Source organism: Capsaspora owczarzaki, assembly GCF_000151315.2.
Source record: "Capsaspora owczarzaki ATCC 30864 unplaced genomic scaffold supercont2.2, whole genome shotgun sequence".
NCBI classification, from domain to species: Eukaryota; class Filasterea; order Ministeriida; family Capsasporidae; genus Capsaspora; species Capsaspora owczarzaki.
This window is the reverse complement of record NW_011887293.1, coordinates 744,222-759,609: the sequence shown is the minus strand read 5'-3', so window position 1 is coordinate 759,609 and position 15,388 is coordinate 744,222. Positions and strand designations below refer to the sequence as shown.

General features: G+C 52.2%; 5 protein-coding genes across 5 annotated transcripts; 2 read left to right on the top strand and 3 right to left on the bottom strand.

Moving 5' to 3' along the window:
- Window positions 1-167: 167 nt before the first annotated feature.
- CAOG_01409 (hypothetical protein) lies at window positions 168-2,732 on the bottom strand (the record flags this gene model as incomplete). The annotated part of the gene is made up of 1 exon (XM_004349879.1): window positions 168-2,732. One exon carries the CDS (start codon window positions 2,730-2,732, stop codon window positions 168-170), a length of 2,565 nt encoding a protein of 854 aa, XP_004349929.1.
- A 1,621-nt stretch (window positions 2,733-4,353) lies between these two features.
- Window positions 4,354-6,672, bottom strand: CAOG_01408 (hypothetical protein; the record flags this gene model as incomplete). The annotated part of the gene is made up of 1 exon (XM_004349878.1): window positions 4,354-6,672. One exon carries the CDS (start codon window positions 6,670-6,672, stop codon window positions 4,354-4,356), a length of 2,319 nt encoding a protein of 772 aa, XP_004349928.1.
- A 1,807-nt stretch (window positions 6,673-8,479) lies between these two features.
- Window positions 8,480-9,880, top strand: CAOG_01407 (hypothetical protein; the record flags this gene model as incomplete). Its single annotated transcript, XM_004349877.1, has 4 exons — window positions 8,480-9,103; window positions 9,193-9,504; window positions 9,690-9,800; window positions 9,872-9,880. 4 exons carry the CDS (start codon window positions 8,480-8,482, stop codon window positions 9,878-9,880), a joined length of 1,056 nt encoding a protein of 351 aa, XP_004349927.1.
- Window positions 9,881-9,938: 58 nt separating this feature from the next.
- On the bottom strand, window positions 9,939-12,535 carry CAOG_01406 (hypothetical protein). Its single transcript, XM_004349876.2, has 5 exons — window positions 12,507-12,535; window positions 11,439-11,844; window positions 10,668-11,331; window positions 10,347-10,541; window positions 9,939-10,246 (listed from the first exon to the last, which is right to left on the bottom strand). Exons 2-5 carry the CDS (start codon window positions 11,792-11,794, stop codon window positions 10,118-10,120), a joined length of 1,344 nt encoding a protein of 447 aa, XP_004349926.1. The 5' UTR covers window positions 11,795-11,844; window positions 12,507-12,535; the 3' UTR covers window positions 9,939-10,117.
- A 539-nt stretch (window positions 12,536-13,074) lies between these two features.
- On the top strand, window positions 13,075-15,308 carry CAOG_08504 (hypothetical protein; the record flags this gene model as incomplete). The annotated part of the gene is made up of 4 exons (XM_011271784.1): window positions 13,075-13,150; window positions 13,896-14,154; window positions 14,353-14,844; window positions 15,002-15,308. Coding segments are annotated over 4 exons (1,134 nt in total), but the record flags the coding sequence as incomplete, so codon positions are not given.
- Window positions 15,309-15,388: the final 80 nt, after the last annotated feature.

Below are 15,388 nucleotides of genomic sequence, written 5' to 3'. Positions count from 1 at the left end.
AAAGAAAGTGCTGTACAAAAGCATGGTTACTGAGGGAGACACATACGCCCCCGACTCGCTTGGACCTTGTGTCTGGGGGTCGCAAAAAGACGGGAGGGTAGCTCCTATGGGAGCCAATGAAAAACAACAGGAAATAAAGGACAGGAAAACCACCGCCAAGAGCCTGACTACAAATCCAACGTAGCATAGGTTGGAGAGGAAGCATGCGGCACTTGATACTCGGACGAGGCTTCGTGCGGCACTTGATATTGGGAGCCGGTTCCACCTGGCACTTGATACTCGGCAAAGGTTTCGCGTGGCACTTGATACTCGCTCGAGCTATTCGAATTGCTGTGCCAGCCTTGCACCAGAGAGGCATACTGCGTACCCTGGGTGTTCGGGGAGCGGCTCGACGCATCAGTGTACAAGGCTTCCTCGTGCTTGCCGCTTTTTGGTGGTCGCGGGGGTTGGCGTGGACTGGACTGCCCAACAGCGTCGTAAATCGGATTGGCCAATGTGCTCTGGTGGACAGCATGAATGTACGACGGCTTTCTCTCATAGTCCGGGACAGGCGCTGCCAGGGGATTGGCTTGAATTGGCATGCTGTTTGGCTCTTGGGATGCACGGCGCTTGGCAGCGGTACGTCGCCGCCGCATCACAAAAACAAGCAGGCAAACAAACAGCAAGCCACCAGCAGCTCCGGAGACGGCTGCAATGATGGATATGTTGTCCGACGACGATGTTTGCGAATTGGGCGAAGCTGGCGTGCCAGAAGATGAAACGCTCGAGGATGGTGCGAGTGGTGGTGTGGCCGAAGAATGGAGCAACGGAGTCGTGGTGGCTGGGAGGATGGACACCACCGTGCTGGAATGCGAACTGAGCGGCGGTGTGGTGACGACAGAGGAGGATGCAGGAACAGATGGCGTTGCGGATGATGCAACGGGCGTTGCCGACGACTCGACAAATGTCAGTGGTGTGGCGACAGAAGCTGGTGTCACTGATGGAGTAGCGGACGATGGTGTCACAGATGGCGTGGCAGACGATGGTGTCACAGATGGCGTGGCAGATGATGGTGTTGCGGAAGACAACAAGGATGCCGGTGTGACCACTTGTGACGATGACACAAAGGCGCACGCTGGAACAGCAGTGCAGAGGAAAGGAGCAATCGCTTTGCAATCAATGCAGTACGCGGCAAGATTTGGCTCGTTAATCATTGTCGAGCCGGAGGGAGTAATGCTCGCGCCCAAGGTCAGCAGGGTAGCTGACGCCAAAAGAGCATCAAATTGCCGGGTGCCACTGTTGCCGGACAGCTGCGAGTTGACGACACCGACTCTTCCACTTGAATCCACTTGAATCATGCCCGTGTTAGAGCTGGTCGATGCGCGAACGTTGCCGGTCAAGATTGAATCCACGACAACAATCTGGTTGTTGCGAACGCGGAACACTGTGCCGCCCGTACCGGACGCAGAAAGCATGTTTGCCGTAAAGTTGCAGCGGAAGAAGGATGCGCGCAGAGTGTTGCTTGAAATCATGTCCAAAACACCACCGCTGGTAGCTTGGTTGCTGGAAAACACGGTGTCGGACGCAGTAACTGCAGAATTTGCGCCTTCCAGCAAGAACACGCCACCAGCGCCCGAAGCCGAGTTTTGGGAAAAGGTGCTGGATGTGATGGTGATTTGAGCCGTTGTTCCGGTGCGAATGACGCCAGCGTCGGTGCTTGCCGAATTCGAGAGAAACGTTGAACTGTCGATGACGATGCCGGCGCCGTTTCCAACGTACATGACACCAGAATCCGAAGACGCCGAGTTGGAGCTAAAGTTCGACCGGAGGATTGTAATGTTTGCCGAAACGCCAGCATAAATGACACCGCCAGTAGCGGCGGCCAGGTTGCTGGTGACTGTGCAGTCCTGAAACCAAATATCGGCGCGATCGACCGCGTACAGCACACCGCCATAGCCCGCGCCGCCTCCTGTTGGATCAGCCCGATTTCTAGTGATGGTCGAGTTGAAAGCTTCAAACACGGAATCATCGTCCAAGTATGCGACTCCAGCGTTATTCGAGCCTTGGTTGCCGGTGATGGTCGAGTTGTAGAGGCGAACGTAAGACGGCGACGCTAAATAAAAGACGGCTCCTAAGCTGCTTGCTCCCGCCAGATAGCCATCTTGGAAGTTGCAACCGGTGCAGCTGAACGATGCCGTTGTCATCAGATAAACGACGCCACCATACCAATACCCAGCATATCCTGACACGCCTCCGCACCCAGTGAAGGAGAGGCCAGTACCCTCGACGCTTGCTCCCGTGTTAAGGTAGAGTGCGCCACCATAATACATGAGCGCGTCGAGCACGACAGAGTTCCTCCACACTAAGCGGGTGCCGCTGTCGACGTACATGACGCGCCCTTTGCTTTCTAACAAATAAGTGCTGCTTTGAGCGTTAAACCTGATGCCGGAAATGCTGACGAGCGGCAGGTTGGCTGAGATGGTGATGAACCGAGCTGTGCTTCCGCCAAGGTTGAATACTGTGTTTGTGCCGACAATATTCACGCTTCGCGAGACAGTCAAGACTGTGGTGATGGAATAGGTTTGTGCAGGAAGACAGATGGTGGTCATGGATGCATTGTTGAGCAACGCCTGAATTGCGCCAACGTTCGCCACCGGGCCAGAGTTGCTGCACTCTTGGGCAATTGCAGGGGCGATAGCAACGCCAGCAAGCCATGCTAGCCATAATAATAATAATAGACCAAGAGGACGCATGATTTTGTGTGTGCCTTGTTGCGATTTGCGACGAGTGAGTGGTCGTTCAGCGAGTTCGCGGTGCGGAGGTGAATCTAAACAAAACGAAATTCATTCATCAAAGCAGGATGAGCGTTGAATCCTCCGCCGCCGAGCGACTGCTTTCAGGGAGTTTGGTCAACGTCCTCGATCGCCCCCCCCCCACCCTCCGCCTGCGACATTGCGTGCTTGAGAGCGAGAGAGAGTGAGAGTGAGTGAGAGTGAGATTTGTGCGCAAAGCGGTTTTTTTTTATCTTTTTTTTTTTTTTTTTTTTTTGTGCCTTGATACGCGCCGACACAACCCCCACCCTTTTCCCCGAGACGAGACTACCACAGAGCTATGCGAGGGTTTTCGCAGGTGTGTGTGCTTCAATTTGAACTTGCACATGTCACGCACGAGCATTCCTGCCCGATACGACCGCAGAACAAAGTCCCACCTCCTATCGAGGACTCACACAACATTTGACAACACGCCAATGGAAAAAAGGGTACCGGTACAAAAAAAAAAAAAAAACCTCATGAAGGACTCAAAACCATCATGCGCTCAAGTGATACACTCGGTTGTGGGAAGAGAAGGGGAGGGGAAAGAAGGCGGTGATGCTGCTTCATTGCACCACAACCACACAGGAGGCCACAGGCAGAGGCGCAGAGGATTTGCCCCCTGAAGTCAAAGGGTGGGTGTCAGAACGCTAACAACCGACAATCAGCCGTTAAAGCGAGTCGAGCGGCATGATGGACGCGGTTTTTTTTTTATTTCGTTGAGTTGCCTCCCCATCGCTGCGGGTCGTGCTGGGATAAGCCCACAATGAAGCTCAGCATACGAGATGAGACGCCGGAAATCGAGGAAGCGCGCAAGAAGCGAATGGCTGAAAGTGGCTTGATTGATTGATTGCCGTTCGTGACTCTTGTCCGCTTTCCCATATTTGTTGTCATCGTGTGTTGAAGGATTGCTCCTGGCACACGCTCCGACGTAACATCCGCAGCGATAGAATGACACAGGGTTTTGTAAACCGTGTTCCTACACTCCAGCAGCGCGTCATTGCCCGTTTGTGCGCTGTGGGTCGTTCGTTGTGATTGAACCAAATCTTTGTCTCAAATAAGAAAAAAAAAATCCACCTCAAACATGCTTTTTGCCGTTAAGCGATTTTGACTTTGCGATAGCATTTCTCAACCCAGCGAAAGGGATGGACGTTGACATGGAAGCTGGGTGCGAAACATCCATCCCAGCCAGACGGGTGGAGGAGCGCATATTCACACCCTGAGTGACGGTGAGCGAGGCGAACATACAGATTTGCGGAAGTTAAAAAAAAAAAATGTCCAAAAGTGAAAAAGTAAAAAAAAAAAAACAAAAAAAAAAAACCGATTCAAAAAGAGTGATCTGCTTGCATTTCTTACGATTCCGCTTCACAACTCAGTCACCCAAGAATAGAAATGCAGCACAAGATAACGATGAATAAATGTCGACCAACAACTCGAGCAAAAAAACAAAAAACAAAGTGAACAATGCAAAAAAACAAACAAACAAAAAAACAAACAAAAAAAAAAAAAAACGAAAAAAAAAAAAAAAAACGCACATTCAGAACTGTACAAGATGCAGCTGAATTTACAAATCCAGAGCAGCATAGGTCGGAGAAGCCAACTCGCGGGGCACGTGATACTCGGATTCTATGCTGCCGCTCATCCTAGAGCCGTTGTGTTGGTGTTGTACGACTGCTGCGTACTGGGTGGCATCGGAGGATTGGGGGGCCCGTTTGATATCATCGTACGCCGACTTGCGTCCAAACTGCTCGTACGTCGGATCGAGCCCCGCATACGTCGGATTGAGACCTGCATATGTTGCATCGAGTCCCGCATACGTTGGGTTGTTGGGGTCATCGTACGTCGAGGAGGACTGCCCGAGAGAATCGTAGACGGGATTCGGCACCTCACGCACCGCTGCCGTGTACGAGGCCTTCCTCTCAAACTCGCCAACAAGGGCATTTGTGGAAACGGGTACGCTGTTGGAGTCCCGAGAAACGCGACGCTTGGCAGCAGCGTTGTTGCGGCGCCGCCGGAGGATCAGAATCAGGACGAGGCATGCAACAACCACGGCGCAAACGGCGGCAGCAACCGCCGCCACGATGGGTGTAGTGTCCGACGAGGACGATCCTTTCGGGTCAGAATTGGCGGGTGTTGCCGAGCTCGATAGCGGCGTCTGAGAAGATGGTGTCGCGCTCGATAGGGGCGAAGATGGTGGTGGTGTCGAGAGTTCGGTCGGGCCAGAAGTGGCTGGTGTGGTCGGGTCAGGAGTGGAGCTCGATAGCATCGTCGTCGTCATCTCCGATGTTGGCGTGCTTGAAAGGGTCAAACTGACGGATGACGTCGTGGACGATGACGGTGCGAGCAACGAGGACGGCGTGACAATGCGCGAGGAGGAGAGATAGGCGCACGCTGGCACGGCACTGCAGAGGAAGTTGGCGATGGCCTTGCAGTCGATGCAAAAGGCGGCGAGATTGGGCTCGTTCACAGCTGTACCGTCTGCTGTTTTCGTCAGAGTGGCTTGGAAGGTCAGCATTGTTGCACTGGCTCCCGTCAAGAGCGCATCGTATTGCCTCGTGTTGGAGTTGCCGGACAGCTGGCTGGAGACCACAGCCACTTTGCCGGCGGCATCCACTTCGATCATGCCAACCTCGTAAAGGCTAGAAACCGATGAACGAACATTGTTTGTGAACGAGGAATCGACAAGAACAAGCTGGTTGTTTCGAACGCGAAAGACGCCTCCTCCTAAATCCGTGCCGGAGCTGGCTGCAACCTTATTCGAAGTGAAGTTGCATCGAAAGAAGGATGCGCGCAGAGTATTGCTCGAAATCATGTCCAGAACACCGCCGCTGATCGCTTGATTGCCGTTGAACAGGCTATCCGTAGCCGTGACGGTTGAGCTGGCTCCTTCCAGCGCGAAAACACCGCCGGCGCCACTTGAGGCAGCGTTTTGAGAGAAGGTGCTTGAGACGACCGCAATTTGAGCACTCACACCGGTGCGGATGACACCGCCGTCTGTAGCAGCGGTGTTGGACGTGAAGGTAGACCGCAGCAAAGTAATGTTGGCGCTGGCTCCTGCGAAAATGACACCGCCTGAGCCTTCCTGAGCTGCGTTTGCGGAAACCGTGCAGTCTTGAAACCAAATGCTGACAAAATCTTGAGCATAAACAACACCTCCGCTACCGTCAGAAGAAGTGCCGTCACCGGCGTCGTTCCCGGTAAAGTTCGAGCCGAAAGCCTCGAGCGCAGCGTAGTCGTCCATCGCGGCAACTCCAGCAATTCCGCCAAAATTGTTGCTGAATGTCGAGCTGTAGACGCGCACAGTGGCTCTTTCGCCAATAAAAAATACACCCCCTTGACTGTAGGTGGCGATCGCGCTGTCCTTGAACGTGCAAGCGGTGCAGGAAAAGTACGATGTTGCGTTCAAGTAGACTACCGCGCCACCCGTTGCACTACTGGCAGTGGAGGTAAAGCCGCATCCAGAAAAGGAGAGGCTCGTTCCTTCGACCTGCGACCCGCTGCCAAGATAGAGCGCGCCGCCAGTTTTCGCGGACGACTTGGCAAAGGACAAGTTCGCCAGGACAAGACGCGTGTTTGTACCGACCAGGATTGAGCCACCACTTGCGGTGGTTGAGCTGCTTGTAGCAATAAATGCAATACCGGAAATGTTGACGAGCGGCACGTTGCCGTCAATATTGAAAAAGCGAGTTGTCGAGCCCAAAGTGAAGTTCGTCTTGAAGCCGACAATGCTCACGCTTCGGGTGATTGTCAAAACGGAGGTGAACGCGTATGACTGCTCGTCGAGGCAGATCGTGGTCATGGCGGGATTGCCAAGCAAAGATTGGAATGCCGCAAAGTTTGCGACTTGGCCATCGTTGCTACACGATTGTGCAGTCACCGGCATGACAAGTAGGCAAGCCAACAGCGCAAGAGCGGGTAGACGACTCCGCAACCCGAGTGCTTGTGAAAATCGGCTCATTCTTTTTGGGCTTTGAGCTGAATTGCTCGGTGAGAATCTGCTCAAGAACGAGTGGAAATGACGTGAGAGTAAAGTGAGTGAGTGGCTGAAATTCTGACTCGTTCGCCATTTCGTGATGCGGGCACTGATTTGACAATTGAGAGCAATCACAACGCTTTGTCGTGTAGCATTTGGTTTGGACTGGAAGCATCGATAACGCATCCTTCCGGGTCACGAACGACCAAAAAAAAAATAATAATAAAAAATAATAAAAAAAATGTCGCGTCGATTCGCATTGCTGTTCAAGCCTGTCATCATTCTTCACGCTCGCCCCAGTGCAACTGGCCTTCTTTCTCCTCGGTCACTCTGCAGGTCGTGCTGGCAATTGCTAGTATTCGTCCTACCAAAGCCCCCCCCCTCCTCCTGGTCCATTTCACGACGATTCTTCGTTTGATGTGGAGGGATCTGTTTTTTTTTTTTTTTGTTTTTTTCTTATTAGGTTTGTTGTTTTTACTACATTCGATTTTTGAATCATGGGTCGTCGCGACCGCAAGAACTCGCGCGGATGATTGCACAAAAGCAGGGAGACGTGGGATGAGAGACAGTGTTTGTGCTCGCAGGTGGAAACGGGATGTGAGGAGAGCGGCCGTACCCCAGTGGCTGGAATGAGGCAACAATAAACCGTGACTCGGAAACACCTTTCAAAAATAAATAATATGAAAAAGCAACAACAAAACAACAACCCAATTCACACCATCCAGCCACTGACGCTGACGGATGACAGCCATCACGGTTGTACAGCGTAGGACTGTCGTTGTTCCACCCACTGGCGCGTCATTAGCGACCGCGCATTCTGCTGGCTGAGCAGCGAGAGTCGAATGATGAAGGAAATCGCGCCCTCCTTGTTTCTGTTTTGATTGTCGTCAAGTTGACTCCGACCTCGTTCGCGACTCGAAGAAGCGTTGTTGATCAGAGAAACGCGGAATGCGGCGTTGGTACTTGTTTGAAGTGCAGCAAGCAACGATCGTGGTGGTGGGGGGGGGGATGTGGACTAGCCGAGAGGCATAGCAAGAGTGCGTACCAAGCAGCAAATCACGACCGAAAAACGAAAAACGAAAAACAAAAAAAGAAAAAGAAAAAGCAAAATTAAGCGAAAAAACACAAAGTAATAAAATCTTAGACTGATGTCTCCATTAGGTCGAGCGAGTCGTGGAAGGCTTGAAACAATGTCACAGACTGCATGAGCGGCGCAGTGACAGTAAAGTGAGGAGGAGCGGGAAACGAGAAAGTGAGAGCCCAACTCGCAGCGAGCGCAAGACCATGAATGAGCACAAGGCGAAGGCTCGCGTCGGTAGATTCCTCCAGCCTTTTGCGCGCTAGATGCAGCCGAGTGAGAGGTCCACGCTGCTGCTACGTCGAGTGGACTGAGGTTCACTGCTGCAGAGAACACAAGTCGAATAACAAAAACACCAAGAAAAAAAAAACAAACATAAAAATCCTAAAAAATCCACCTCCGAGATCAAGTGACCAATCTGAACGAACAAGAGCGTGTCACCTCGACCAGAGCCGATCATCGGTGCAGAAGGAGTTTGCAGAATGCCTGTCTGTGACTGAAACGCCGAGTTCAGTCCATTTTTGCAAACATCACAAACAAACAGCCTGAGAACGCTGCTCAATCGCAAGTCGTGTGTGCTGAGACAGCAAAAGCAGCTCCAAAGATTCAAGTCAAAACCCAACCCTCTGCGACAAAAGAATGAAACGATCGCACTTGGAAGCAACGGCATCGGATACGGAGGTGAATGCGGATGATCAAGATGATGACGCCGGACCTTCCCGACCAGACTCGACCCACGAGCCCACTGCGCACGAGGAAGACCCTCGCAAACGGATCAAGCTGGATCGCGCCAAAGCCAAGAAGCAGCGCCAGAAGGAGAATCGAAAGGCGGCCGCCGCTGCTGCCCTCGCTGGAGCTGCTGTAACATGTGCTGCCAATCCTCCAATTCAAGTCGCTGCGACCAAGATTAACCCCACCGAGTCCGATGCGCGCGCAACTCTCGACGCAACAAGTCAAAACAAGACAGATGGAACTGCCTTGACTGGCGAGAGTTCATCGTCGCGCGTGGAACGCCGGCTGGGATCGTCCGTGAGCGTGCCGCTGGACGAGATTTGCTTCACGCAGAAGGACATGTCGCCCCGATTCAACGACACGCGTACAGTTCCTGATCTAATGCAAAGCTTTATCGATGGCTTGGGCGTGATACCTGGCCGCGGCGGCAACGCAACTCCTGTTATTGGCACCGCTGCTGCTCGTGGTGGTCGCAGTCCGTTCAGCGTGATGCCCCGCATCCGTGCGTTCACTCACCCTGGTGTCGTGCAGGTTGGTACACGAGTTTCGGGAAACAAACTATGTGGGCTTTGGTTCTGCTTGGCGAGATGCTTACCGGCGAATTGTTGAAAATTGCGCAGGAGCGATGGTTTTCGTTGGACAACAGGCGACTTCGTGCAGCGGTGGACGCTTCCCATGTTATTCTATTCCAGTATATCGAAGGCGAACTTAACAAGCGCGCTCTCTCGCCAGCGCAACTGCTTGCTGCTCATGTGGCCGAGTCTCCAAGCAATGCTGCTGCATTTGAACTTCAGATGCCTGGAAGCTCACCTCTTCCCCTACCACGGCTTCCACCCATCTCAGTGGAGTATTGCGACGTACAGCGTGATGTCGAGGCCAAGAAAGAGTTTCACAAAAAGAACTCCAACACAGCCTGGAGCGTCGGAGGAGCGGTAAGTATTCGTTCATGGCAAGTGTGTCAACTCGAAGAGCTGTTCTGTCAACATGGTCACTAACACTGTCGTGTCGATTTTGTAGCTGCGATCCGAAGAATTGGACACATCCAGAGCTGGCGCTCTTGCAAAACAGCGGGCCAAGCAATTGAACGAAGCAATGTCCCGGCCAACGACTCTGTTAGCCGCTCGGCTGCTTCAACAGCGCCAGCTCCTTTACCAAAAAGAGCACCAATCGCGAAGAAATACTGCAGCTTGGCAGCGCAAATCTTTTCCTGAGGCGTGCCTCGCTTTATGTAAGGACGGCGCACATGCATTGTTCGCTGTTGTCGTCTCAACTCACGTCTGACACACGACACCCGTCCAGATATCCTAAACCTACAGCGACGACAGACCAGAGCGTGACATTCAAGTTGCTTGTAGACTTTGAGTGGTATGGGCTGTGTGTTGTTTGAAAAAAAAAAAAAAGCACCTCGACTCTCACAACAGCAAAACTTTAATCTGCTCAAACACTAATAATCCGCAACACCATTGACTCGCTTTTCATTCATCCAACACAAAGCCAACGTTCAATTTCAACTCTACATTTCTCCACTATCACATGCTTGATCACTCATTCGACAGATCCGTCAATCGAGTCGAGCAGCTTTTGGTGGTACTCGCCGACCTGATTGAAAAGCTGCATGTGCAACACGTGAATGTTCTGGATTTCAGTTGCATGTGCTTGCAAGACTTGAGTTCGCTACAAAAGGTTGACAAGCCAGACTTGTGAGTGAGCCGGCCAAAAGAACAAAAACGAATGCGGGCTCAATGCGTCCACAAAAGCAAACAAATCACGTTACCTTCTCGTTCAGCTCTTTAATGTATGTGGCATTCTTTTCCATTTTAGCCATGGCGTTCTGTCGCTCGTTTTCGACAGCCTCGCGCTCTTGGCGCATTGTATCGACGGCTTGGCCTGCGGCCTCTCGCTTCATGTCTTGCTGGTGAAGCAGGCGAGAGTGGCGTTCTTGCATTTGTGCAAGCTGCTTTCGCACGTGCTGCAACCAAAAGCAACCAAAACAAAACCAGTCAGTCAATCGCGTAGAAAGCAAAATTTTTTAAGACTCCGATTGATTCAAACGTCTCTCCCCCCCCCCCGCATGCGCGTCGCTTCCGCGGCTTACCTGCTCCTTGGCAGAAAGTTCGGCTGCTCGACGCTGCTGAACCTGAATTCCTTCTTGCGTGTTGTCAATCTCGCGCAACGTTTCACGGTGCTTGCCCATTTGGGCACCAACGTCCTCGAGCAATGCGGTGGCCTTGCGCATGTCAAGCTGTGCCTTGTTGAGCGCCTCGAGCTTGGCACTCATGTCGCGGGCACGGCGATCTGCGTTTGCACGCAGCTCCTTTTCGTGGACAAGCGAGGCATTCATGTCCACAATCTCCTTCTTGAGCTTGTCTGGAGCAGGCACAATCTGGCTACGCAGGCGAGCGCAGTCTTGGCGAGCATTTTCAATGCTAAACTTGAGGTTTGCCGCCTGGTCAGCCTGCGCGGTAATCTCGTCCTTGATCTTGCGACTCTCGCCGTGGAGCTGCGCTTGCAGCTTGTTCAACGTGTTAATCTCCACCTCCAGAACGTCGACCTGCTTGTGCACCTCGTCGACGGCCGGTTGCTCGTCCTCGCGCTGGGCGCGAATCATGCGCACTTGCGATGCAAGATGCTGCGTGGTCTCCTCCAACTGTTGCATGCGATCGTGCAGCTGATCTGTCTCGGCAACAAGATCTTGGTAGTGCACCAAGTGCTCCTCGCGGAACTTTGTAAAGTTGATTAGGGCGCTCAGAATCGTGCGACTGCAGCCAAGAGGAGGTTGTTGCCAAGTTGTGGCGCAATGTGAGTGCGACGAGGAGACACACAGTGTGGCAATCCAAATCTTTGCGCCGAAAAAAAAAACACTTACGTCCGATTCTGGTCGGGCTTCAGAACGTCGTTCATGGAAAAGTCCTTGATGCCGCAGATTTGCATCAGGCGCTGAAGCGCAGAGCTAAAGACAAACTCGGAGAGCGATTCGTTGTGCAGCTCTGGGTATTCCAGCATGGCAGCGGCCTCGAATTGCGGCTGGGCGAGGTCCTCCTTGTTGATGCCGACAATGAGCTCGACAAAGTTCTCGTACAAGAAGCGCATGCTTGTGGCGGAAGGTTCGCGCAAATCATCCTCCGTGATTGGGATGCGCAAGTCGTTCAAAATGCCCAGAATCTCGTTGCGCTTGAGCAGCGGGAAGGAGAACGCAACGTGCTGTTGGGTGCCAGACGCCATTGTGGTTTCTGTTTTGGGTTTCTTGTTGCCTTTTAGTTTGGGTTTTTAATCTGTGTTTTAAAATGACGTGAATGCCACAGTGAAACAGCGAGACGTCAAATTAGTGAGGCTTGTTCGTAGCTTGAAAAAACGAAAAGGAAAAGAAAAAAAAAAAGCGGGAACGATTTTGTTTCAAACTGTTTTGAATTTTGGATGCACTGAAGTGCATTGTTCCATTGAGTTTTACGGCTGCGCTGCACCAGTTCAGAAGTGCATACTACTCATTGATGTGGGATGGTGCATGCTGGATGAAAGTGACGGTGGAAAGTGAAGGCTGGAGGGGGGGGGACATGAATGGACAAGCTGAAACCGACCAAACGGTTTTGAAACCGTCGCCGCGTTTGGATTCGACAGTCACAAAGCACCACCGTTCCACAGCGCTCACACAAACACGTTTTGCTGTGTGCACTGAGGCAGCATGCTCGGTCGATGGAGAGGCGAAGCTGCTCCAGGCAGCCAGAAGCAAAAGCCCGCTGCGAGCTGTCAAAGCTGAATCGAGTTCCCGCTATCCCTCCTTCCCCAGCACCTCGTCAAACAGACAAACGAGCACTCTCAACATCAATGGTTTTGTCGTAGCAGTGTCATTTTGATATGTATAAAACAAGGGCTCGACTCTGAACACGGAACGAAGCTGATGGATGCTCCAATGTGGACTCCAATGCAACGTACGTACAAAAGAAACTGATTCAGAGAGAAAAAAAGAAAAAAAAAAAAGAAAGAGTAGCTGAACGTTTGACTTTGACTGCTTTTGTATTTCTATCGAAGGAGATGGGAGTTGTCACTTGATTGCACTTGCGAGACGGTATGGCGTGAAGAGAAATTCACACGTTGCGAATTTAGTCAGCGAAGGTGTACCAAACTCCGCGCATCTGACAGCCGTCAGCTTTCTGCCGCTTCCCCGCATTTTCCGTCAAAAACATGCACATGCATGTTTGAGTAACTTATCAGCGAGCACCTCCTGAAACCGGATGGTCCATTGGGCTGGTGCGCAGCACTACGCACACACGCACGCACACGACAATCGATCGCTGTGCCCTCTGCCCCGCCATTCGATCGCTCGCTTGCATGCTCACTCATTTTGCCGATGGCTGTGTCATTGCTCACATACCAACGTGCTTCTCGAAGCTCGCCTCCAAAACGGGAATCAACGAAGCAATCTTGAAATTCATTCATTTTTTTTTTCTTTTTTTTTCTTTTTTTTTTCTTTTTTTTTTTTTTCCCTTTTTCGATATTTTCGGCACATGCGGCGTTCGGTCGTGTCGCTGGTCGCCCTTGCGGCCGCGCTCCTGTTGGCTGCCACGCCTGATGCTGCACAAGGTGAGACTCACTCCTTCCTTCCCGCGGCGGGCTCCGCTCGCTGTCAAACAGCGACAAACCAAAGTTTAACAAAGAAAAAAAAAACCACAAAAACAATCCGGCACATAAAAAAAAAAAAAAAAGCCAATGCAAATTCCATACGATTTATTATTATTACATGATTCTTGCATTTCGCGCTCTCTCTCGTTCGGTGCGTCTGCTCCTTCATGTTGAGTACCGCGCAGACATTGATGGCGCGTGCTTACATCCAAGGTCTCGCGCTCGTACTCCCGCCTCCTCTTTCTCGCGCGCTGTCGCTCTCGGCTCGGCTGGAGCTCTGCCGCTGAAACAGCTTCCTGTTTTTTTTTTTTTCTTCGATTTGATCTCGGTTCCATTGCGCTCGACCTCTCGCTCGTTCTGTCATCACTCTCATCTGTCGCTATTCGCTCGATGCTCCACCATCATTGATGACTCACCTCCCCGAGTGGTGGTTTGGCCTCCCCTTTTTTTTGTCTCCCCACCGGCAAAACCCATCCTTCCTCCCTTTTTGGGGCCTTTCAATGCTCCGCTCTCCACCACACTCGCTCTTCCAAGCAATCACTCCCAACCTCTCTTCTCAAACTTTTGATTCTTCATCATCGACTCTACTCGTTGTTTTTGCCATGGCTCCCCGTCTCCCTTTTTTGGGAAGACAAGTTCCGCTTTTTTTCCCTTTTCATTTTCTCACCGCTGTGATAATTTTTTTGTTCTGTTTTTTTCCAATTAGGTGTCGAGGTTTTTGCCATTTTCAGCCCGACTGGCAACGCAGGCGGCTCGGCAGTGCTCGCACAGCCCGCAAGCAGCGCACTGCAGGGCTGGATTCGCTTTGAGCAGGCCTCGCTGGCCAATCCCGTCTCCATCAGCGCAAGCGTGAAAAATCTTCCCGCAGGCGCAAACAATTACCACATTCACGTCCTGCCGCTGGATCCCACCTCCACTGTCTACAACGACTGTGCTGCCACCGGTGGCCATTATGATCCCACCGTGTAAGTGCCGATGGCGGTCTCAAGCTTCCCTTTTGGGTGCACAACATGGAATTGAATGGATTCGATTTTGTTTTCTCTCGTCGATGCGGTTTTGTTTTGCTTTTCTCACCTTTTTGTTTTTTCTTTTCGTTCTCTCCCTTACTCCACACCCCCTCCCCCTCCCCCTCCCCGTCCCCATTCTTTCCTTCACCATAACAGTGTCAGCCGCGCCAACTATGCTACGAATTGCGTGGTGACGAGCGCATCGCGCTTCACTGCGTGCGAGGCTGGCGATTTGAGCGGCAAGTTCGGCCCCATGAACACGACCGTCTTTGAAACGTCGTACACGGACTCGACCTTTGATCTCTTTGGCATCAAGTCCATCGTCGGTCGCTCCGTCGTCATCCACAACTCGGCGGGCGCTCGAATTGCATGCGCCACGATCGGCTACCCCCGCGAAATCAAGACGTTGGTGGCCACCTTTGCGGGCACCCAGTCGGATGGCATCAAGGGCACCATCACGCTGCGCCAGGATGCGAGCGATCCCACCTCCCCAACCACCATCCGTGTCGCCTTGTATCAGGCCAACCCCGCAATGGGCACCACGGTCGATCACGCCGTCCAGATTCACACCAGCTTGATCACCAACGATGCCGACGTTACCCCTGGTCGCTGCGTGAGCGGTGGTGCTGGCATTTTCAATCCATTCAAGTGAGTGAGCATTGAAGCGTCTTTTTTTTTTTTTTTTTTTTTTTTTTGTGTGTTTCTTCTTCTTTTTTTCTTTCTCTTTTTGTGCGTCTGTTTGAGATGTGATATGTCACTGACCCCATTTCCCCCCTGCCCCCATCCTTCCGTCCTCTTGTTGCAGCATCGACACTTCCGACCCAGGCTCGTACGCCGAGGCTTGCAGCCTCGACCAGCACAACTGCCTCGTCGGCGATCTCGCCATCAAGGACGGCCGCGTCAACATTTCTGCCACTCCCTCGGTCGCCCTGCAATACTTTTTCACTGACTTGAATCTTCCCTTGAGCGGCCCGAACTCTGTCGCCGCCGGTGGCATTGTCGTGCACGGCGCAAACCGAGTTTCGGCCATTCGTCTTGGCTGCGCCAACTTTGTTGAAGTCCTTCCCACCCGTGTGAATGCCGTGTTTGACGTCAACGGCGTTGCTGGCATGGTCTCCTTTTCCAGTTGGATCGCACCTGCCACCTATGTTTCGTCACTGAGCAACTTGACCAGCAGACCTGCCGCTGCCTT